The sequence below is a fragment of the Takifugu rubripes genome, chromosome 11 (assembly GCF_901000725.2).
Source record: "Takifugu rubripes chromosome 11, fTakRub1.2, whole genome shotgun sequence".
Lineage (NCBI taxonomy): Eukaryota > Metazoa > Chordata > Actinopteri > Tetraodontiformes > Tetraodontidae > Takifugu > Takifugu rubripes.
This window is the reverse complement of record NC_042295.1, coordinates 8,198,058-8,221,948: the sequence shown is the minus strand read 5'-3', so window position 1 is coordinate 8,221,948 and position 23,891 is coordinate 8,198,058. Positions and strand designations below refer to the sequence as shown.

At 45.4% G+C, this 23,891-nt stretch overlaps 1 protein-coding gene across 3 annotated transcripts; it reads right to left on the bottom strand.

Annotated features, from left to right (window-relative positions):
* Positions 1–14,904: 14,904 nt before the first annotated feature.
* Positions 14,905–21,800, bottom strand: scn3b (sodium channel, voltage-gated, type III, beta). Of its 3 annotated transcripts, XM_003968456.3 has the most exons (6): positions 21,089–21,800; positions 19,657–19,835; positions 19,341–19,569; positions 17,377–17,515; positions 16,120–16,203; positions 14,905–15,572 (listed from the first exon to the last, which is right to left on the bottom strand). In XM_003968456.3, exons 1-5 carry the CDS (start codon positions 21,141–21,143, stop codon positions 16,140–16,142), a joined length of 666 nt encoding a protein of 221 aa, XP_003968505.2. In that variant the 5' UTR covers positions 21,144–21,800; the 3' UTR covers positions 14,905–15,572; positions 16,120–16,139. The 3 variants fall into 3 exon arrangements, with proteins under 3 accessions (XP_003968505.2, XP_029700244.1, XP_029700243.1); XM_029844384.1 differs by lacking the exon at positions 16,120–16,203; XM_029844383.1 differs by lacking the exons at positions 14,905–15,572; positions 16,120–16,203 and adding an exon at positions 16,239–17,284.
* Between the last annotated feature and the right edge of the window lie 2,091 nt (positions 21,801–23,891).

Sequence of the window (23,891 nt, the reverse complement as noted above, 5' to 3'; positions counted from 1 at the left end):
ACGTATCTCCTGAATGTTTTATCTGAGAGCAGCTAACCCTGGCATGATGCTGCTTTGCTGCCTCGGCCGCTTCCCTGCGCTGATGCCCAGATTGATTCATTATTTTTAACGTTAGCTCACTTCGCTGCGCGGCTCGATAGCTGTGGGGAACTATTTGCACTTTTTGAAGTGAAAATTTGAAATGGGGGAAAAAAGGGGGGCAAACTTCTGCAGTTCTGCACTTCCAGCTGTGGCCACGTTTCACACGAGCAAGTCGCATCATGATGTCCAAATATATGCAATTCGCTAACACACAATTATAATAAAAAACAAATCAGGCTGAGTTCCGTTCGCTCGATGTCCAAGGAAAGGAGTTAGGTTTGAACAAACCGCAACAGAACAAAACAAGTGTCAGAAGAAGGGAGGGTATTCGGAGAGTTTATGGGGAAGGAACTGATGAGCTGGAAGTGCTGAAATACACTGGGGAAGGGAGCGAACTCCAGGTAATAAAGGAGGCCAGAGTCAAAGGAGGATAGGATCTTTATTTTAAAGAGGTCAACTCTCAACTGTAATTGGGTGCCCATGAGAGGAGAAGTGAGTCTATGATGTGATCATTAGTCCAAGTGTGGATGATTCCCCTTGACTGAGAGAGCAGAGCGGGAAGAAGAAGGACAACAGGCTGGAATGAGAGCACAAGTACGGCAAAGATGAAAAGATTCTCTTTTTTCCCCCCAGATATTTATATTTTTGCCAAAAATTCACATGGGCGCGGATACAGAGATGGGAGAAAAGGCAGATAATTGTCCAACCCGACAGAGGAGCGAGATATCCAAGAATAATCTGATGCAGGATGTGTTCTGACACCTCATCCACTCAGCTTTGAAGAGGAACGACAGACCATAACCATTCGTCTATGTCAGGAAGACCTGCAGGGAGCATGTGGCGCCGCTCATGCTGGATTGCATTGCAACGTGAGAAATGGGGCCATTGGTGTATCTCCGCTACACCTGAACTCAGGATGGTGGTGGCTGCAGATGGATAGTGGATAAAATTGATGAGCGCAGATAAAAGGGATGCGCTTCTGCCCGCGTGCCAACAACGCTGGATGAGCAGCAACGGCTGCAATACTGAGACGAGATTGAACAACCTTTGGCCACTCACGTCATGTTTGTTAGTCTAGAGTGAAAGAACTGTAACCAGGTAAAAATACAGATGCTGCAAAGCCCCACAGCAATCACAGTTGCCTTCGTTGGAACTGCAATGATGGACAGACCAGATAAACACACTGAATATGGTGAAAAAAACAATGGCAGTGGGAGGTTTGTGCCTTCTTACTTGGGCCAGCTCATCTCTATATCCCATTTTTCATCAATCATTCATCAAGCAATGAGCATAGGAAGTAAAGTAAATGAATGGATTCATTCATTTTCTAAACTGCTTTGCCCCAATTAAGAATGATGCCACACAGTCCACTAGTTCTAATCCACCTTTGATACCTAGTGCTCAGTTACATTGGTGTTGGGCACCCCTGCTGACCCCTAGTGGTAGGCTCAAGAACATTAATATGCCTCTGCTCTAATTGGGTTGGAGTTGAGCCTCCACTTTCTGGTCACTGCTCTGCAGCATGCAGGAATTAAGTTGCCTAATTTTTGTACGTCATCTTTCATCGTCATGCCAAATCAGTCAAAATTCAATCAACATATATTCCCTCACACACTGATGCCTCAGGTCTCCGGTCGGCCTAACGTGCATGTTGTTGGTCTGTGAGCCAGACATCCAGCAGGGGCAGAGAAATCATCCAAGCTCCTTATAAAAGCCACAATCAACCCTTCTTGCTGTGAGGCGACCATTCTAACCACCACATTGCTGCATAGACCTGAGAAAATGGCGCATGTATTTCACCTGTGACGTGCTGTATCTCACAGAGATAATCACAGCTACCAGCCATTACAGAAAACATTTCTTTCTTTACATTTTCAGCGCAAACACTCCAGAAGCAATTTTACACAAAAAAAATGTTACTGATGTAAATATAACCCAACTGAACATTTACTCCAAACAGTAAGCTGCTGGTATTCTTTCAGCAAACACTACTTTCTACTCAATGCATCACCAGTATGTGTAATTTGGGACTAAAAAGCATTTCTACTGGCAAATCTAACAGTTCTTGTGTTGGTCGAAAGTGTTGGTCGATGCATACGAGCAGGAAAGGACCGTTTGAGGGAATAATAATATGGTTCAGGGAAAAAAACAGAAAAAGAAGACAAAGCACCTAACTATAGCTCTATAACTGTGGCATCAGTCTCCCACACAAAGGTGTTGTGCCCTTTACCAGGGCAGACTCATAGACTCAGACCCCCACTTGACTACCTCCAATTAATCAGAAGTGAATCTGCCACTTAAGCTAAAAGATAGCCAGGGTTACCATGGTTCACCTGGCACATTATTAAAGAAAATATTTTAATTTATGCCCGCAATTATGAAAGCCAAGCAACGTGGTGAGCAACATAATTTCCATTTTGTGTTTCTTGGCAATAAAAACAACAACAAAAAAAGCTGGTGACAAAACTCCAGAGACTCCTGGGAGAGTGTCAGCAAACTACAGATGTGTGGATGACAGGAAAACGGGTCCCTTATAAACAGGTCGCTCCACACATTTCTAACAGAAATTACACGGAGTGTAACTGAAGCGTGCACAGGACGAGTCAAAGGCCACGCATTGATTTTCGTGTCAGGGTAATGGCTACATGCTCCGGTTTAGACTTACGTGCTTACATTACAGCATTGCTTGGCCCTAGTCCGGCCTGTCAGCCACCTTATTCTCAGCAGCAAGAAGTCACCACGCTAACACAGTTTCATAGCTCCAGCTTTACTCCCCCTCCGGTCCTGAAACAACTGAGAAGCTGTGATCTGCATTTACATAAGGCAAGAGCTCCCCTTGCCCAGGGTGTGTGTACGCGCGTGCGTGTGTGTGTGTGTGCTCGAGTGTCGTCTCCTTTGACTCCTGAAACGCATCCGCGGGCCACCTGTGTGTCCATCGAGTCTGTCATCCGTATAAAAAAACATTGCGCCTTGCTGTTTCTCCCCTGCTTTCAGATGTGTGAATGATTTCTCACTTTTGGTGGCACAATTAAGGTGCTAACCCAGATTAATTTGTTTGCGTGGTTAATTTGATTAAAAATTTGGGCAGCACATGGGCGCTGTCGATGGGAACTTTGAGTACCAAAGACTGGAAGAATCGACCAATGTGAAGTAGCTGTTTGTTTTGCCCTCAGCCTAAAATACCACCTCAGCGAGAAGCAAAAACCAGACTGTCTCATGAGGGTGGTTCTGTTCGTGTCAGGGACCAGATAAGAACCCAAATGCGACACACGAGTTTGGCTGAACACCGCTTTATTGTCGGACACAGACAACAGACAGGATTCTCCAGGGAGCGGGCAGAACAGAATAGTCGGGGACAGGCAAGGTCGAGATCGGGCAGAAGGCAGACAGAGTTTACAGGGGAGCAGGCTAAACAGAATGGTCAGGAACAGGCAAGGTCGGAACCGGGCAGACAGGCAAACAGGAATACGCTGGAAAGTCATCGGGAAAGAATAACGATCTGGCAGAGAGCAGGTGTGTCTCCGGGGTTTAAGATGAGCGCTCATTAGAGTCCTGATGCACAGCAGGTGTGCAAGGCGAAGTGACTCACGGGCATGATTGCCCGCAGCTGTGACAGAGCCCCCCCACTCAGGGGCGTCTCCCGACGTCCCCAAAGAAAGTCCAGGGTCACCCTCCTGGGAAGGGGGGGGTGTCAGAATTCCTGCGAGCCTGACGACTCCAACCCACGGTCCTCGTCCTCCGCCTCCACGTCTGGTCCACAACCCACTCTCCTGGGTCGTGAAGGCTGATCCGGGTGTCTGGCGTGGAAGTCACGAATTAGCTCCTTGTCCAGGATGTGATGTGCCGGTACGCAGGACCTCTCCTCAGGTCCATAACCCTCCCAGTCGACCAGGTACTGGAGACCCCTGCCGCGGGGTCTGGAGCGCAGGAGCCGACTGACGGTGTATGCCGGACCACCATCCACTAGCAGCGGGGGAGGTGGGGCCAGGCGATCAGGGACCTAGGGGCTCTCCTGGGCAGGCTTAATCCGAGAAACGTGGAAGGTGGGGTGCACGCGCATTGACCGGGGAAGCTGGAGTCTGACTGCTGCCGGGCTGATGACTCTGACGATGGGAAATGGTCCCACGAACCGCGGGGCCATTTTCCTGGATTCACCCCGAAGAGGCAGGTCCTGCGTAGATAGCCACACGCGTTGTCCTACCGGTTGGCCGCCGCCTTGAGGGACAAGACGCTTCGCCTGCTTGTGCCGGGAACAGAGGGGGTTGATATCCAAAAACACACTGGAACGGCGACATTCCCGTCGCCGAACTGATCAGGGAGTTGTGGGCACACTCGACCCAGCCCAGAAAGGTCGACCATGTGGCCGGGTCCCTGTTCCCTGCGCCCTGGAGGGCCGCCCCTGTTCCCTGCGCCCTGGAGGGCCGCTCCAGCTTTGTGTCTCCTGGAGGGCCGCCTCAGCTTCGTGTCTCCTGGAGGGCCACTCCAACTTCGTGTCTCCTGGAGGGCCGCTCCAGCTTCGTGTCTCCTGGAGGGCCGCCCCTGTTCCCTGCGCCCTGGAGGGCCGCTCCAGCTTTGTGTCTCCTGGAGGGCCGCCTCAGCTTCGTGTCTCCAGGAGGGCCACTCCAACTTCGTGTCTCCTGGAGGGCCGCTCCAGCTTCGTGTCTCCTGGAGGGCCGCCCCTGTTCCCTGCACCCTCCGCAGTCCTGGAGGGCTGCCCTCATGTCCCTCGTGTGCTCCGTGTTCCTCGTGTTCTTTGTGTGCCCCCTCCCCCCTGTAAATAAAGCTTGTTTGACCATTTTACCACTGTGTCCTGGCCTGTGTTCGGGTCCTAATCAACCCGACCGTGACAGTTCGAGCCAACAGAGGAATCCCAAAGTTTAAGTCTGGCAAATTCCCAAGTAGAATGCCAAATAACAATGGCAAAGCCACTAATTCTGTAAAGGACTCGGTCAGAAGGTTTAGGAAGTCGAATCTCAAGGTGCAAGATTATGTTTTGATACCTGGACAGTTCAAGGTCTTTTGGAAAAAACACAATTGCTCCTTTGCAGGAGAGATTTCCTCACAAACTGTTAGCAGCTTGTCTCTGGCCTACTGTCCATAAAAGCTCCCAGAAAAATAACAAAACTATTGTGAAGCTACCTGCTCCCCAAACCACTATAAAGGGGTCCAACCAATCAGAGGGCAGGCCTGGGGTTCTGCAGCTGCTAGATTTCAAACAGGTGAGGGGGGGCAGTGGGCTCTTTTACACCCTAGAAGGGCTTCTGAGTCTTTTTTAAGTGAAACATTTAATAATTCATGAGTAATAATCATGATTAATCCAATTAAATCCACAGAGGCCCTTTGAGTAATCTGATTAGAAAGTAAAGGTAAAGTAAAGGCCTAACTTTCCCTTGATGTTGTGCTGAACAAGAGTCGGCCAGTAGTGTTGGAGAATCTGTAATTGCGTTTGACATTTTCTTCACTGATAATGATTACTGGGCCATAATAGCGCGTGAGAGCACAAGTGCTGAGTCCTTTCAAAGTGCAGGGAAATAGCTGGAGATGAGGCGGCACAGAAGTCACCCATATGGAGGCTGTGCGGCAGTCATGAATTATACGATCAGATGCTACAAAAGAAACATCAAAAGTCGCCCACGGTCTCCGGGGCGCCACGGGGATCGCAGCAGCTTTGGACTTTTTGTTTAGAAATTAATTCAGTTACAAGTGCCACACACTCCGTGCCGATGTTTCACCACAAGTGGCCATGGCTTGAACTCTAATTTGAGAAAACAACTTTTTTTTTTTCCTCCACTGGCTTCACTTAGTGTGCCCTTGAAATATTTAGTGTTGGAGGCTTTAAAGGGGGATGTTCGGCAGCGCTGAGTCGTGCACATTTAGGTTAGTTTGTGGCACGGCGCGTGCTTTCTGTTCCTCGTGCGTGTGCGTGGCTGCGTTTGCATGTGTCCAACCACGGTGACAGACAGAGGACTTTGGTGTTACAGCGTTATAGACAGCCGCTCAGCGGGACCTTCATAAGTGTCACAACCGATTAATGCATCTGTGTATAGGTGGATATCAAGGGCGCAGGCAGGAACCTGAGTACGGAGACGTGTGAGAATAACGCTGCAGAAACTTAAAAAATAGTCCCAGGATTTTCCAGGTTCAAAGGTTGCGTGTGAAGGTTACACCAGAAATTAATTAGACTTAAATCTTTTCACGTCATTGATGTCCTTTACAGTCCTATAAGTGAGTTTAAAGTGACGTCAGGACTTTGCCGCATGGACTCAGTGACAAGGTTAACTGCATCGCAATAACTCTTAAGTGATAACAGTTCAATTCTTGCGTCTTTGAGAGGCATCTTTGACCTTGGTGCAAACAGCAAAAGTAAATCTCATATGGTTTTACTGGAGAAACAGCAGTGGTCAGTGTTCTGCTTCATAATATTGAATAATACTGTGAATAATGCAAACCGGGCAAAATCATGTTTGTTGCCACGAACCCGATGTGAGCATTGTTCTCCTGAAACGCCGGAATGCACTCTTCTAAAATTGCTGTCCACCATCATTTATAGCTAAAATGTCCCAATTTCACTTAATGTTGGAATAAAGTTGATTTTTTTTTTGTCACCAGGGAGCAAGAATTAGCATACAATGCAATGACTGCTAACTGCCTAGCATGTCAGTCGCTCACTAAGTATAAAAAAAACAACATTTGGACATCACTCCCTTCACAAAGACCACAATGCCTCTCTAAAAAGGACTGTCCATGCGTTGGTAATTTCTGAAAGCCTCCTGACGGTGGCTAGCACCACGTCAGGATATTGAATGGTTCCACTTAAGCAGCTGGAGATGTTCTTGCTGGTGAACGCCTGGACATTTGTTGCTTGGTGACAGACAAACGATAAGCATCACCCCTCACACACACACTGTCTCTCAAGCCTCAGCGACTTCGAACCCAGGCGCAGCTCGTCTCGTGGCTTGTTCTCCAGCATCAGGGCCACCAGCCCCCACTGAACTGTCAGCCTAATAAGAACTTGTCCAGCCAACCATGCTATCTGTGGGCTTCTCCTGTTTGCATAGTGGAAGCCTGAGCTCTGTAGATCTTAATCCCACACATATTTCCAGATTTTTAATGAGATTTTTTGCTCATTATCATTTCTCAATCAAAGTAAATAAAACCATTCATTTTAATCCCGAGGAGATTTCTAAGAATCTTTCAACAACCGAACAAAAAGGCCTAAAATCATAAAATGACTTTAATCTGCTGAAACTGCCTTGAGTATCTTCATCGTCCACCCTTGCAGAGACTTCTATATGTAAAAGAATAATTTATATTCGTGCAAGGATTATATGAGTGTGACTTGCATGAATGCATCGATTTTCAACAGAAGACAACAGATCTTCGGCATTTGTGAAAGTTATAAAACTGTACTGATTTTTTTTCCTCCAACACAATGACGTCAAAGATTAGACTTTCATTACTCTACAATTAAAAAAAAAAAAATTAGTCGGCGAAACATTTTCAAGTTTAAGTGGCTGTCACATTGGTGCACAACAGCCTATTATTTGCAACAGGGACTCAGCAACTGTTTTATTTTTATTCTTACTGTATAACCTTGACAGAGCAGTCCACCACTTTTATGTTGGCATACGGGAAAATAGCACAATGGCACTCGTAAATATTGCACAGAACATGACACAAATAGGTCTTTCATATGTCGAGGGTGGATTTAAAACCGTACGAGTGTGGGACGCTCTGATTGATAAAGCAGATTTAGCTGAACCCCATCCTGTTGATCGGGCGGTTGGTCCTTGACGGCGAGCTTTTAAGGGTTGACGTGAACAGAAAGTACGAGAGCTTAAATGAATCATTAGTATTAGAATAAAGCTAGATAGAAGGATGCCAGGTGAATGGCAGTGTTTCAAGACCTTTGCTTCTCTTAGTGATATCAGCACCATTTGGAGGCTTTGAGGAAATTAATTGCCCTCAAGAGGGTACGACTCTCAGTCAAAGTTGCCTCGGTAATCGGCTCTGGTTCCCCCTTCACCACGCAGCCCCTTATGACAATGGCGGGCATTTGTCGCGATGATAAGGTCGTATTTTAACAGTTGTGAGGAAGGAACAACGGCTGTTCTCATGTGTCAGATTCAACCTTTTGCACCCCGATCTTACACTTAGCGGGTGCTGCGTTAACAAGACAGATGTTTCCGAAGTCTGCGACTCTGCTGTTTTTGTTCTCTTTGGGAAATCGTGACAACAGCGTGATTTGCCTTCTTTTTCATCCCCGGTCTCCTGTCAAGGTGTAAAATTTATATTTGCGTGTGCACAAAGGTTAATTGGTTCAGGAAGGCTTCGGAGAAGCAATTTGTCTCCAACTATCGGAAAAGCCTCGCCTCAGTCAAGGTCCACTCAATCACACCTTTTCGGTGGTTTCCTCAGTTTCACGTCACAGGACATGATCCAATTTGTCAGGGATCAAATGCGCTCAGTGTATTTATTTATTCGCTCCTTTATTTTCACCGTAGGCTACAAATGAGGAACTACATTTGAACTCTGATGTGTTCAAACGCCGCAACTTAGGGAGGAAAAAGGCCTTGAATTAAGAGTCTGTATCTATTCTTTCTTTGTCCTTTACTGAATTGGAATATTGAGTGTCACATGCATGTTTTATTCTGCTTTTTCACTCCTCAGCTGAGCTTTAATCTTTCAGCCTGATATTTTCAATGAATTTTTAATGAAATCCTTTTTTTCTCTCTCCTGGATTTCAATTTTGACACAGGTGTTGCGTAGCTCCAGAATTTTGGAGATCATTAACAATTTTCTCCCCATTGTCTCTTCCAAAAAGAAATTACCGGTACTTGCTAAGATTTTGGATTTTTCACATATTTTCACACTATGTGCTCGTATGCACCCATCAGCATCAGAGCAGCGTGACCATGACAACGCTGGCTTAATAATCTCATTCAGGTGCAAAGTTCTCCTGGAAATATTTAGGTCCTGACAGTTGCGTGGATGCTGATTTTTAGTGCAGCGCCCACATAACGACGGCTTCTGGGCCGTGCACACCCACCTGTGGCGACGCCACCGTACACGAGCAGGATAATGTGACCTGCCATGCCAGTAATGTCTTTCAGGGATCGCCCAAGGAGCAGCTTCCGATCAATCAAACGAGCGATCGCAGAGATATGTGAAGGGCGGACCGGATCGAGACAAAGGCAAGAACGTTTCATTGCAAACGCTGCGCTTTGAAGAGACTTGTTCTGCGACTATTTCAATGAATACCTTCATTTCTGCTAATAAACGATGCCTCACACATAGAAGCTCACACCCAGCATCATCTCTGGGTGATTCCGCCCCTTTGTTCACACTTCCCTGATGGAAAGTGAGCATTCCGTCACCCTCTCTTTCATCCGTCCAAGGGTGCTCCCTGAATCTCGCTATACGGCTTCGCTTCTTCTTCTTGAGCATTTGACAGAGTCAAGATAAATGACAATAGCTGCTCCCACAGGTCCTTGGCTGCAGCAGCGATGTGTTTCTTCAGTAAATCCGCCTATGCTGCGTGGTTCAGCTATTGATCCAAAGTGTTCATTAGTTGCTGATTTAAATTATTAGTGAAGTCGCAGAGGAATTGTCACATTCATCTTCTGCCAGGCTGTAGCGCTTAATCATGTTTTATGGTGCTACGACTGCGTAATAAGGCTAACTAATACTTGAAATCCTGTAGTGTTTTGGAGAGACCGCTACATCATATATTGTGTTCTGCGTTAATTGACCCCAGAGGATTTGTAGAAAAGGGTTTTGATTCAAAGTGAAAAAGAACATTGAGTGATCCTGCAGTGGCAAAGAGGAGCCTTTTTTTTATAGAGCCCATCTATAACTCAGATTGACTCTTCTCGTATTTGAGAGGATTGAGGACTTTGGTTAATTTGGCACCATTGAAAAGTTGGTCGTCCTCAGGCGAGCATGCTTGGGTGAGGAACGTAGTTATGTGTCTGACCTTGGGCTAAACAAATTCATCAGATATGGAGGCCCCCTCAGCATGTTCTCCAGGGTAAATGATCAAAGGTCTGGGACTGTGTTCCTTACTCTGCTGGATTATTTAGCATAGTAATAGTAGCACCCCACCTTCCTACATCCATATTCACTTCTTTAGTTTTGGGAGTTTTGGGCCTTTTTCTGGCAACGATACTGCTGGATGGACCTACCTGGTGCTGGTGGGTGAATTAAAAACCCAATCTCTGAGACTCAAGGCTGAATTCGGCCTGCGTCAGGTGTGACGTTCCATTTTGTGTTTTTTGTGGGCAGCCTCAGGTGCAACACACAGTGAGCTGTGATTTAGCACTTTTATGGCAGCCAGGTGTTCATTTAACTAACAATAGTGCAGGGACGTCACGGCACAATCTAGAGAGCGGGGTTCAGTCACTGTCTCGCTCCTGGGCCTGACTTGTAAATGGTCTTTTTATTTAAGGACCCCTCCTTTGTCTTGCAAATCAGAGATGCCTCTTGTTTGAAATTCAGGTGAATGAAGCAGAGGACGCGCTGATGGATGGCTGAAATGGATGCTAAGGGGCAGAAACGGGTTCTTGTTTAATTCATGGATTTCTACTGTTTTTGAAAGTTTCGAACCGATGGAACTCTTCTCATTCAGCATCCCTCAGCATCAGCGCTCAGTGACAGGTGTGCGAGTTGATGAGGGTCCGGTTCAATTGGCTTTGTGGGTGAACAGAGATGGTAAATAAAGGAAGTATTCCACTGGGGCTGTGGGATTGGAGAAAAACTGTTGACAAACGCACGTACAATAACTGTGTTGAGTAAAACAGACAGTAGGGGAGCAGAGATATGAAGGGGTTTGATCCACGCGCATGAAATAATGATACCTGTGCTCCTGTTGTGAAGGACAACTAGAGCTCCTAGTAGGTAGAAAGGGTTTACAGCCCTCCAGTTCCCATCCGGTGATATCATATTAAGTTTATGTCCTATTAAAATACATAATGATCCACGATAAAAGGTGATGGTTACGGTTTAGACACTACTGCTCACAAGGAGGAATTAATTCCTTTTCTTTGCGTCATGATGAGGGTTTTTATTGTTAAAAATATTTACACTTTAAACGGTGAATCTGTTCTGATGATATATCTCGATGAAATTGATATAAATGTGCAATGGAAAAGAAATGCGTCGTAAGTGGGTCCTCTAGTCTGTGGTGTAGCCGCCATCATATGGGTCTGGGTTCATCAGTGTTTTCTATAGTTAGATAGGCCCCACCCACTTCGAGTATCGCATCCTCCTGCTCAGATGTGCTGGTGGATTAGGAGTATCAAACATACCAATGTAGCATTAGAGATGTCATTCATTCATTCATTCATTCATTCATTCATTCTCTGAGGACTGTGTCCCAGCGGTCACGATGCTAGAGGCAGGTCTCCAATCCAAATGGAATAATCATAATCATTGTGTGAGGCTCTGGATTGTTATGATATATCTGCTTGGGATGCTTCCAGGAGCCTTCCTGGAATGTCTCCAAATAGACGAGCGGACCTTTCCGATCGTCCCTGAACTGATGTTTACGGCAGGAATGACACTGATTAGGCGCGAGGCTGCAACTGACAGAGAAAAAAAGGAGGCGTCCTAAATGGAGGGTTTGTTTTGAGCTCTGCAGCCCGGCTCCAGTTTTCACAATCGTCTGAGCAAACAGTTGATGCAGGCGGGTGCGAAGGAGCTCTCTGCTGAACCAGGCGCTGCGTTCAAAGGCTGAATTTATGGAGGGAGGTGTTTGTTTTCCTGTGTTGTTAGTGACGTTAGAAAGGACTCCTCTGCAGCTCTAAAGATCACAGGTTTTTACAGTTGGAAAAATAGACAACGGCCAAGTAAATTTAAAGAGATTTGTGCTTTAAAGAAAAAGGAAAAATCTCCTGGGTCTCATGTGTCAGTTTCGAACGGTCACGACAGATTCGAGGACTTTTCACCTGCATTCGCCTGTAATGTCGCGTCTCGTAGATGACGACGGCGAGTCAGGCCAAATCCGGCAGGTACGCCGGACCTGCTGACAAAGACTCTCCAAACACTCCAGCAAAGGGTTCAATTTCCTTTAACCACTGACTTTGAACTGCGAGAGGTAAGAGGTCAAATTAATTGTAATGTATATTGATTCATACCGCAGCCCCTGGGGAGCGCGGCCCGTGGCATCATTGACCATGTTCCCTGCACAAAAATGAGAAAAATGTGTTTGAATCCATAATCAGATAAGTTTTAATTTCTGTGAAAAGAAAAGACCGCCAGTTTGTTTGGCTTTGTTTGAATAAAATCAGTCTGGTGACACGTTCATAGCGTTCTGACCTTAGTGCAACTTTTGTTTATGAGTCCAAGTAGCTAAAATCCTTGAATATTAATAATAATAATAATAATATTATTATATTCAATTTCCCCACAGGGATGAATAAAGTACATCTTAATATGGATCATCTCTCAAGGTCTTACCATATTAAACTTCATACACCGGATATGTGCAGGTAGTCGCTGGATATCCGACTGGATAAGCAAATGCAACACAAACACAAGACCTTGGTAAAGCTGTGATAACTACTGTTAATTCCAAATAAACTACCGGTACTCAGACTTCAGGACTTATTTGCATCACCTAAACTCCTTACTGATGTTTCAATGGGGTGCGTCTGTAAAAATACAAATGATAATGTTTTCCATTAACTGACTTTTCATTATCTGCCCGATCCGCTCTCTGGGCTCAGGATTTTCTGTTTATCAGCCTCAGCGGAGGTCACAAAAGGTCCCTTTTCCTCCTCCCATAGCTGGAAACCCACAACCATCCATGGGGACGTGCTGGTTTATGCATTGAAAGAGTCAGCACCCTCCTGCTGCAACACCTGGAGTGTGTAGAGATTTACAATTTCCAACGAACGCGGTTATCTCCGAGGGGTCTCCCTGAAGACAAGGACTCAATGTGAAATGCGCGTGCTCATTTTCAGGCGCTTATAGAAATGGAAATCAGAAAGGCTAAGGAATTAAACCGCTTTAATTCCTTAGCCCCCACTTAGAGCAACACTGTGCCCTTTAGAGGTTTGAAAAGAAAAGAAAAATTCCCTGAACAGACTTCATGAGGGGTGGGTGAGGAATACAGTTAACATGGAACCAAGGATTAACTGAGCCGCAGCACACACAAACAAACACACACACACAGACACACACACACACACCCTGCCGCTGAAGCTCTTGGAATGTAATCGATGACCTGTTTCCCAGGATTACATCTGTCAATCTAAAGGCTCAGATTGGTTCTGATTCCTGCTGCACACACAGGAGCGACAAGATCAAATCCCCTATTATCCAAAGACGCATTTACGGGACCATTCGGTCCACCTGTCTGGCTATTATGCAAACCCAAGTTCGTTTGTCTCTTTTGGTGAAGAGGGACCTTGACATCCATGTGTGTTGGCTGCCTGTCAGCACGTGATGGCCGAGTGTGTGCTACACTAGGGGGAGACAAAGACCCTCCATAGATGGACAGGCATCATGGACCACTTGGAAAATAATTGAAGCCCATGTTTTATGATGCTGGGATGAAAAATGGCTGCAATTATTCCAGGCGTTCCAGGGGACGACGTGGACGCCATCAGTCAGGGCGGCTGGCTCATGCGGTTTAAAAATAAACAATATGCAGGCTGCAAAACACTCGATCAATTTTTGTCACTAGGGATCTTTTTTTTAAAAAAAAAATAATAATCTGATAGGCCATTTCCCTTCTTTGAAGCGGAGCGTTTGTAGTCATAGCTGCTTCGCTGAGGCTTCATGGTTTAATTGAAACATCTATACTGTATGTAGAATGTGGGCCATATTACTGGGTTGTATCCTGAGGGAGCGACATTGTAACAATAGGAAAGGGAAGGAAGAAGCAGGAGATGGAGGGAGGAAAGAGCAGGAGAGGGGGAGGGTCAGAGAATTACACTTTCACAGGAGGGTTCGGAGCCATAATGCAATATTGTAGCAAAGTTTATTGGATGTGTCTCACAATCAATAACCAATTTATAGGAACCTGATGGAGGGATAAAAGGTGCACTTGTTACTTCACCTGCTTTCCATTTATACCTTCGGGCTGACCTTGTGTGACTTGTGGGAGCCTGTTCTATTTAGGAAGAGAGTTCTTCCTGTTCTGGGTCTTCGGGCAACAGCTCCTTATGTTTTTTTGTGGGTTTTTTTTGTGGTTTTTTCTTCAGCCAATAAACCACTATATTACTTTTAGGGCCAACAATAGACAAGTGTGTCAGCCATTGCAGGAGTAAGACTTCTGCCCTGCTGCGGGCATGCCCGGGGTTGCTATAACAACAGCTGCTGCTGTATCTCTCAATGCTACAGGTCACGACCAGCTAAAAGAGCGATCTACATCACATCTCCCGCTAACAGCCAGTGCCGCCATTTGACCCGTCTTCAAGCACGTGCACACTTTGAGTGTTGCCTTTCTTATTGAATTCGATATCTGAACTCAGAGCTTCTTTATATTGCAGTGTTAACAAGAAGGATGAGGATTCCACGTTTGGTACTTGGTCTGAAACATACACCCACCATTGTTCTTTTCTTTACAAAATAGATGATGAGCTGTTCTTTCTTCTTGTTTTTTTTTTCTTAGCACCCCTACGGGGTCTGTAAGTGGACCTGTCTTCCCTTCAAAAGCTGGCAGAAGACAAGGACTTTGCACAAAAGAGAGAGAGAGAAAGGCTTCAACACAGGCTGTCAAATATGTCGCTTTTAATGCACAAAAAGCAGCTCGTTTGCACAGCTGATATGTGAGAAGGAGAACAAAGTCTGACTGAGAGACAATACAGACAAGATTCAGACAGAAACTGTTAAATGTGTTCAGTTAGCAAAGCCACTGCAGGATTCCAGCAAAGATATAGATTAAGGATGGCTATAAAGGTCACAGCAGCTAACAAATACAGCTGTTACATTATATTTGTGTTACATTGCGGTTTCAGATGAAGAAATGCACATTCACACAGTAGAAAAGCCCAGTTTTTCCCTACATGACTACAAAATAGTTGCAAAACTGAATTGGGGTGCACACAATCGCAACAAAGCAAACTGACACTAGTGCAGAGTCACTGAAAAGGTTGCGGCAGTGGGACGGCATCTTTCCTGCTGATTTTTGACAGGTTATAAATCACAGTGGCACCGAAATATGTCTCCATGCTGGCGGCTGCAAACGAAGCATGGCCGAGTTCTGACGTTGCTTTCTGCCATTCCACCCGCCTCATTTAAAAAGGTGGACTTTATTTTATTTGTTATTTTCTTTTTTTGGGGGGGTGGGGTGTGTGTGTATGGTATATGGTTAAATAAATGAGAAGGGCAGCAGGAGATAAAGTCAGCACTTCCCCATGAGACACACACCGAAGAAGATGGCCGGCAGGATTTATGGCTGTCTGGTCAAAATGATGACTTTTATAGTGAGGGAGATAAGGAGTCCCATCAAACAACCCTTGGCCCCGACTGCGAGTGTTTAATACCTGGAAAGGAGGGAGAACATGTTCCGTCTTAGACACCAGCGTTAAATAGGTAGAGATATATCAGGAATACTAATCATACAAATGTCACTTAGAATTCAGAGGCTTCACAACCGCGTGGAGATAATCATAACACAGGAGATAGACTTCATATACATGCAAATGGAAGAGTATTGGAGCCGGCTTTAATGCGCCGTCTTCAAATAAAGAGGCGAGCCTCGGAAAAATCCACGCCCGCCTCTGAGTGCGAGCGCTTGTTCTGAACTTTTTAAGGCCAACTAATAATGTCAAGCAAATGCTGAACGCTCCACAAGAGAATGGAGACAGATGAAGAACGTGTGATTATGCGAGAATTTCTAAGAATGAAAATGCGTTTGATGTGATCAAAATAGAGGCGGGGTGGGGGGGGGGGGGGGGGGGGGGGGGGCGTGCTCAAGCAACAGGACATCACTACTGAGAGCCACAGTGACTGTATGCAACAAACAACCAGTGAGAAAGAGGAGGGCATGGATGAGTCAGACCGCGTGGAGGGGGGCCGTGTACAAAGTACCGTGTCAGTGAGATAGCACTTTATTGGGTAACAGGAGCATCTGGTGTCACTTTCTGCTCAGAGGGGATGGCGAGGTAGCTTGTCCTGCAGGCAGACGTGCAGAAAAGAGTGTCTGAGAGCTAGGGGAGCAGGAAGCTCCAGACCCACTGACGGATCAAAATCACACGTTAATGCTATTTAGGGAATGGGGAGTCAATAAAAAATGCAAGAAGTGCTGACTTAAAGGTTAAAACCTCCACTTCCTGTGTGAACACCTCTGCCGTCCCGAGACACTGCAGAAACTGTGTCAAAGCAGAAGTACCAAAAATCCACTGCAATATCACGGCGGTGTGTGCAAATCTTCCTTTTGCTGCTTTTGCTTTTTAAAGTCAGTAATGCACATGAAAGATGGTCATTAGGCCACTTCTGCTTAAGAAGATTAACTTGAATGTTCACTCATGGACCAATGAACTGTGCTGCAGCAGCGGGGGCAGGCAGACGGATGAAGTAAATTATATTTAACCCATTTCTACTTTTAATTGTTGCCTGCAAACTTTTAAAACTTCATTAATCAAACATTCATTAAAAACTTCCCAATCCAAGCTTATTATTTGGTCATGAGAGAGGTGCATTGTCTTTTTTTTGGATTAATTAAATGAAATATTTTAAGGTGCTTCTGCTATATGTTGTGCACCACTGTGAATAATTTTACTCATTTTTAAGTGAATGTTCTGTGCTCATCACTCCCTGATTAAGAAACAATTCGGGTTAAATCTCATTCACGAATCGGCTCAAACACAAACACACTGTGTTTTGTGTCGTGTTGGTTATTTATTTATTTTTGTCGACAGGGTGTAAATCCCCACCCCCTTGCTGGTTTTAATCTACTGCTGACTGCACAGGTGCACTTGGGTTGTTGTCGGTGCTGACAAGGTGTCAGGAAAAGTCGATGTTAAAAATGGTTGTTTTGGGTTGGAGAGGAAAAAAGAACAGTCAGCAGAATTTAGAATGATCAACACCTGACAGGCAGTCAAAGTAAGAGACGGAGGTCTGTTGCAGGAGGGTTACACACCAATTAACTTCCTGTCTGTCAGTCTGTCTTTTCCAGCCTTTCGCCTCCTGATCTCTTGATCCCCTCCGCTGGATCCCTGCCTAAAAAGCTTTAAAAGCATCTAATATTGGGAACCTGAAACACCGAAGCTGTGTTTGAAGCTGAAACTCTTCCACCGCTCCTGGCCCCCCCGATGTGAGAGATAAAACACTTTCTCAAACACTTACGCAGCGTCTTGCGTCTGCTCATCTGACCTGGAGATCTTCCTGTAGCAGTAGACCATCTCCACCAGCAGCCAGGAGGTCAGGAACACCAGCAGGACGTACATGGTGATCTCAGAGTAGAGCGCCGCGGTGTCTTGGCTGGCTGCAGATCAAAAAACAGCAGGAAAAGTGTTTCATTCAGAGGGATCTCTTCCTCCGCCTGCAGAGAAGAGCAGCAGAGACTTCAGCAGCACGTTTGATTTGAGGCGCAGTCATGCTTTGGTTATGGATACTTTTGATTTTTAAAGAAATGAATCCTTCATGTTATGATCATGTTTGATGACACTAGAGCCAATAACTGTAAAGGTCCCGTGTAGTTTTTTCTGCTTTCAGCCCAACTTGGTCCATTGTTCCATTATCACTAATAACTGGTCCAAAAAAAAAAAAGGAAAACTCCACAAGGTTTCTTTATATGTGATGGATGAGGTCAGTAGCTCTCAGGGCACAGTGTTTTATGTCCCCAAAATTCAGAAGAAACTAGTTTTCTTTTACTAGCCAGATGATCACACTGGGGCGGGATTTGTGATCAAAATGGTGCCGCTGTGAACCACTGTGCTGCTGTGTTCGTGCGCCAAATTCCACGGAGCCTGTTGACCAGACCATGAGCAGCTTACACGCCGGATCTGCAAACTCCGCAAATAGAGCCTGTTAGTGTAACGTGACACCAGATGGGGAGCGCGCACGTACGTTTGCAGCCAGCTAATCCATTCTTGACATATGGACATCATTCAAGTAACATGATGCTTAAGCTGTAATTTACAGCTGTTGGCTTTGTGAAATTTGATCCCGCACGAACGGAATGTGAAGAAGAGAAGATGTCTATCAAATGCCTCTGATGGTGAACCATGTGCAAGCAGGTATGCTGTTTTGTTTTATACTATTGTATATTATTGGCAACAGTTACATACATTAGCTCGTGTATGTTTAGTCTGGGTGGAAAATGAGACGTTGAGCAAGCCAAGCATGAGGAGAATACTTTACCCCTCATGTTAGGTAGCAAAGTAGCTGCTTTGAACAAAACTCTTCATTGCACAGAAGAAAGCTTTGACGAACAATAAAAGCAGACAAAACACAGTACAGCATCATTTCTCTATAGTGCAGCCACAACCAAGGTAGAGGAGAAAATGTTAGCAGCCATTCGTCCTTACATCTCTCCCGTTAAAACAAAAGGCTTCATACATAAAAGGGTGAAACCACATGATTGAATACCCACACAACAAAACACATCAAAAACACAATGGGAAGACTGTTGAACAGGGTGCAGTCAAAGAGGAAGGTCAACTGCAGCAGCTGTAAGTGGGACTGGCAGGTGATCAACCTGGTAGAAAAGCTACAGCGGGAAAGAAGGCTAACTGAACTTGCCGCGCGGGAAAAAAAGAGGCTGAACGGCATGTGCTGTGCAGCCTGTTGGTACTTCTCTATTTCTTTGCAGCTACTTTATTTTGGCGATATTGTTGGTGTCTTTTAAGGTATTTGTAGTGAGGCCTAACAGTAGGAAGGCTGCTGCAACAGTAGATCAGCAGTGTGGACAGGCTGGGTAAATATAAACAGCCAGATGTGCAGAATGCATGAAGACAAAGAGGCTTTACGCTCTGTTGCTGAATGGAACAGGGAAACTGTTGACGCCATTGTTTGCGTCTAATGTTGCCGAGGTTTATAGCTCGTGACGCCTTTCACGTCCTTTATGTCTCAACAACAACATTTTGGGTTTATATAAATGGAACCGTTCGGCGCGTTGGAAGCTACACAGCGAACAAACTGTCAGATTTGCACATCTCTGCAGATGCTTTTTTTTTTTTTTTTTTTACTAACCTTACTGATGTGTGCAAGTGCTTGAAAAAGCCCATGAAAAAGAAAGATCATAAACAGCCACACTGATGTGGTAAACACTGGGGAACAGAAAAGGCTGAGCAGCATTTAAGTCGCACCTTTCTCCTTCACTCTCAACTTGATGTCCTTGGTGATCAAAACTGTGGGCGCAAACAAGTTGAACTCAAATCTGCGAAAAACGTGGCACTCGTAGACCCCGCTGTCATCGTACTTGACTTTGTTGATCCGAATGGACAGGTCCTGCAGGTCCTGGGTCCCATTCCAGAATAGACGGCCTTTAAACGGTCCATCCATCTCAATAAGGTTGTAATCCTCAAACCTGTATATCTGAAAGTCAGAGACGGCGTGCGTGAAACCCTAAGAGTAGAAAGCCCAGGTGCGTCACATCACATACTATTACATAGCTGGACCTACGTGAGTCTTGTTGGGTGGGACATTTTTTTCCTTTGTGGGCATGTAGTACCAATCAACCCGCGTCCTCGCTTTGATTTCCTCCCTCTTCATACAGGCGATGCAGGTCAGCTTCATGGGTTCGCCGAGGACCGCTTCTGTTGCCGACGGCACGTCCACACACACAGGCTGGCTCATATCGACTGAAAAGGACATTTGAGGCAGTAGTTTCATTTCTCTAAATTCCAAACAACAACTCTGAAAACACCAATAAAGCAGAGACAGGTTATCATCAATATTTAAAGCACAACATTAGAAGGACCATACAATTTGGCTGTCATTTTCTCCACTGTTATTCATCTGCCACAGTTGTGTTTTTACAGAGTACATCATTTTCCACTGAAAGGAACAGTAGTCTGTGATATAATGGAGGTAGATCACACTTGTGTCTCAGTTGTCACACAACCAATAAAAGATCATTTGATGCTGTGCTTAAGATCCACTGACCGCCTTGGGAGTAATACAGGGAGAACTGGGGTTACAAGAGGGTTTGAAGCCATGGTAGCTAAAGAGTTCCTCCCAAGCTACTGATTGAATTTCCCTGAAACCTCTGCGTAGCTTCCTGGGGAACTTTAGCTGAGCAGTAACGCAAAGCAATTTCCTCTGCACTCTGGGACAGAAACACTGGGTTGATCAACTGCTGACGACACAGCTTTTTGATCATCTCAAGCTAACGAAGCCAGATTTCTGGCAAGTGTTTTATAAAGCCTGATGGTGCTTTGAACGACACAATGCAAGCTGGACTTACTTATAATTATAATTACGGTTGAGTCTTTCTACTTGAGTTCTTAAATCATTACTAAGCCCTGGAGATAGTCGCAGGACTGAGAGATAAGCCAAGATCTTCTAGGCCAGGAAGCACTAATGAAGGCCTCGGCGTAAATAGGGGAGGGATATAAGTAATGCAGGGAAATGACACAAGAAAGAGGGGAGGAAGTATAGACAGAGGGAGATAAGATAAAGGGAGACGGATAAAGGTATTCCTTGTGGAGATTAACAGCACAGAAAGTGAGTGGAGGCTCAACTGTCAGTGAGCTCACCAAATGGACGTTTTGTATGTGTGTCGCTCTTATATAACCCCCCACCCCCCAGGCAGAAAGTGACAACATTGATTCTATGTCACTATTTCCCTTTTCATACTGGGGTCTTGTACAATAACAAGGCGGCTGAGGAGCAGGCGGAGACAGAAGGGAGAAACCAAGAAAGAGGGAAGTAAAGGGAGGGACTTTTCACCGAGGTCCTGTGGTGGGGGTGCATTTTTCTCTGACACCTTAGACATGGATGTACGAGCTTTTCCAAACAGCATTGTTTGCCAGTCATGGCTCCAGCTGCAGAGAGACGTGCAACGTTCACAGACAACCAGACACTTCAAACGTCTATGCGCGCTCGTACTTACCGACAGAAAACAATAGAACCAACATGTGCAGCTGAACGCCGGGTTGAGTTACCATATTAAACTGGTTGCGGAGCCGCTGCTCGACAGTGTTTCTTCTGAAGTGCTGCTTCCTGAAGCGCCCTTTGAGTCTTTTGAACAGGAGGCCCGGAGTTGTTGAGATGCGTTCAGGACCGCGGACAGCGCCTCTGCCCGCCGGACGCGCGCGCGCGCGCGGCTAACTTTCCTCTCGCGAGTGAAAGAAATACCTAAAACTCGGCTAAAAATAAACAAACTCGCAAGACTTTTACACGAACAAAACACGCGCTTTAAATGAGGCTATGGAGTCTTTAGACGTCCCTCTGTGAACTCCACTTTTCCAATTCGCTTCGTGGATACGTCAGTCATCGTGGAGGGATTTTTTATAAAAGAACTAACCTCATTATTCCGTCCCGTCCCTGACGTAAACAAGCGAGCCTGCTACGTTCAAACTGCGCAAATGTGTCCGGAGCTTCGCGGGGAGAGAAGCGACCTGTGGAGTCACAATCGCTGCTGCGCACCGTAGAACGTCCCCGAGACGCGACGGCAAACAACGGCGGCACAATCTTGGCGTTTCACACCTCGCTTAATATGAATATTGATGGTTTTACAGTCTATTTCCTCCAATAGATTGTTGACGTTTTCTAGTCGCGTCTCACTGCCTTTATTTTCCAGTCACTTAAGCAAACGCCCGAATGCGCATGCGCGAGTCACTCCCTGCGCAGCCAAAGCATTCCACATTATTGTTTGTGATCTGCTCATCATGCAGCTTAACGAAGCATCGCATAACATCATGTATGTATAGAAAAATGTTTTTGTTTTTCCACAGCGATTAAAAAAAACGAGGCAGAAGATGCCTGTCGTTTCTTATTGTCTTGACCTGTTATTTAAGATTTTGGACTTTCAAAGCTTTAGGGCCCAAAGTTTCTCAGCAGTAAACAACGTGTCATTCATAACGTAGACATCGATTTGTGGGCGAGTGGATCAGTATTTGTCACGCACGTACGCACACAGCAGCGCCAGTAACAGTGCAGGACACATAAACATAGCCCCAATGAACCGATGATCTATCATCAGTTTAAAGTTTTGGGGTACAAAGCCCTCTGGGGTTCCTGGTGTGCCTGTGTCATTTTCTTCTCTCTTTAAATTCTCCAACTTTTGGATGATAAGAATAAGGTGAAGGAAGCTGATATCACTATGGATATTGTGACTGAGAGAATCAGATTGAACCCTCCATAAGACTGGCATGACTGCTGGACAATGTAATGATATTTCTTTTGTTTTGTTATTCTGTTTTAGAGCTTAATGGCTCGATGAATTAAACTATTCTCTTGGCTGGCTTCTAGCTATTCCCGACTGCAATCCATCACTATCATTATAGTTTTACCTATGTTTATGAAACAGAGTGACAGAAGGAAAGAAAACAATTTAAAATGAGCTTGGAAAAAAAAGTTAAGATCCTTCTGACATCAAACCATTTAATCTTGAGCTATTGTATTTGGGGTAGCAGGAAGATTACTCTCGAGGAGAACACATTTTTATTTTGTTTAACTTATACAAATGCAGATTTCTATGTAAGATTTTATCGTGCTATCTCATGTTGTTGTCACCATCAGAAGCAGGCCAGCGCTCAGGGACCAGAATAAAATATGGCAGGCCTGGTTGAACCACATCCTGCAGATAAGGAAACCATAGCAACGGCAATGCAGTGCCATGGTGACCACAGAGGAGGCCTGCTTAGCGACATCCCACACACTCATTAGGACATCGGGAAGCCTGCTCTCTACAACAAAACAAAAAACCAAAAAGAGGAATAAAATGTTTTTAAGCCTGTAATTTTTTCCCCCTGCCAGCTTTGCCAGATCTCCTGATCACAAAAGCAACCATCCACCCTGAAGCTGGAGAGCAAGTGTGATGGATTTGATATAAAGGATTCTGCCAGAGAAATGCGAACGCGTGCGCGTTTGTTGTCTGTATGTGTGCACAGGATTCCTCGAGAAAACAGTGTCACAGGCAGATTTCTGGGGCTTTGGCAGGATTTCAAGATTATAACATGATTACAGCCAGCAGCCTGGGATGAAACATGTTGGGAGCTGAAATGTGAAGCTCATGGGCAGCTTTAAAAAAAACTCCAAAACTCTTAATGCTACAATTTGGCAAATGTGAAAAAATCCCTTTAAGCTATCATTCATATTCCTTCTTGTAGCCATTTTAGTTATAAATCGAGGCACCGGAGCAAGAATAATGTTGCAATAACTCACAGAAGATCAAGTAGGGAGCTCCAGAGTGGCTCAGCATGGAAGCGTAATCTATGTTGCCACGTCCCACTGAGGTAGACACACATCGGTGGCACTTTGCTGCTAATCTAATTGATAAAGCATAAAATCCTGGAGCTGGGTCACCAGACCACAAATGTACATGTCGCATTCAGATTCAGGGGACTTGGCACATGCTTCCATGTTAACACTGATAGTGAGTGAAGACTTGCTCCATCTGACCTTCTGATTTGGCTCTCAACCCGCTGCAGAAATACTCACTTTCTCCTACAGGCGCCAGAAGCCTGCATGGAGGATAAATCACTGACCCAGAAGAGGCGCGGCTGCTGTTACATCACATTTTGGGCGAGACAATGTCAAATGTCTTTCACTTTTGCGAGCTGGGAAAGGAGAGAGCCGAGGGGGGTGCTTCTGAAATTGTGAAATTGGGCTTGAATATCAAATATTCATGAAGACTTAGGGGGTCATCACCGCTAACAGAAACACAGGAACAAACACAGAGGAGCCTTTTA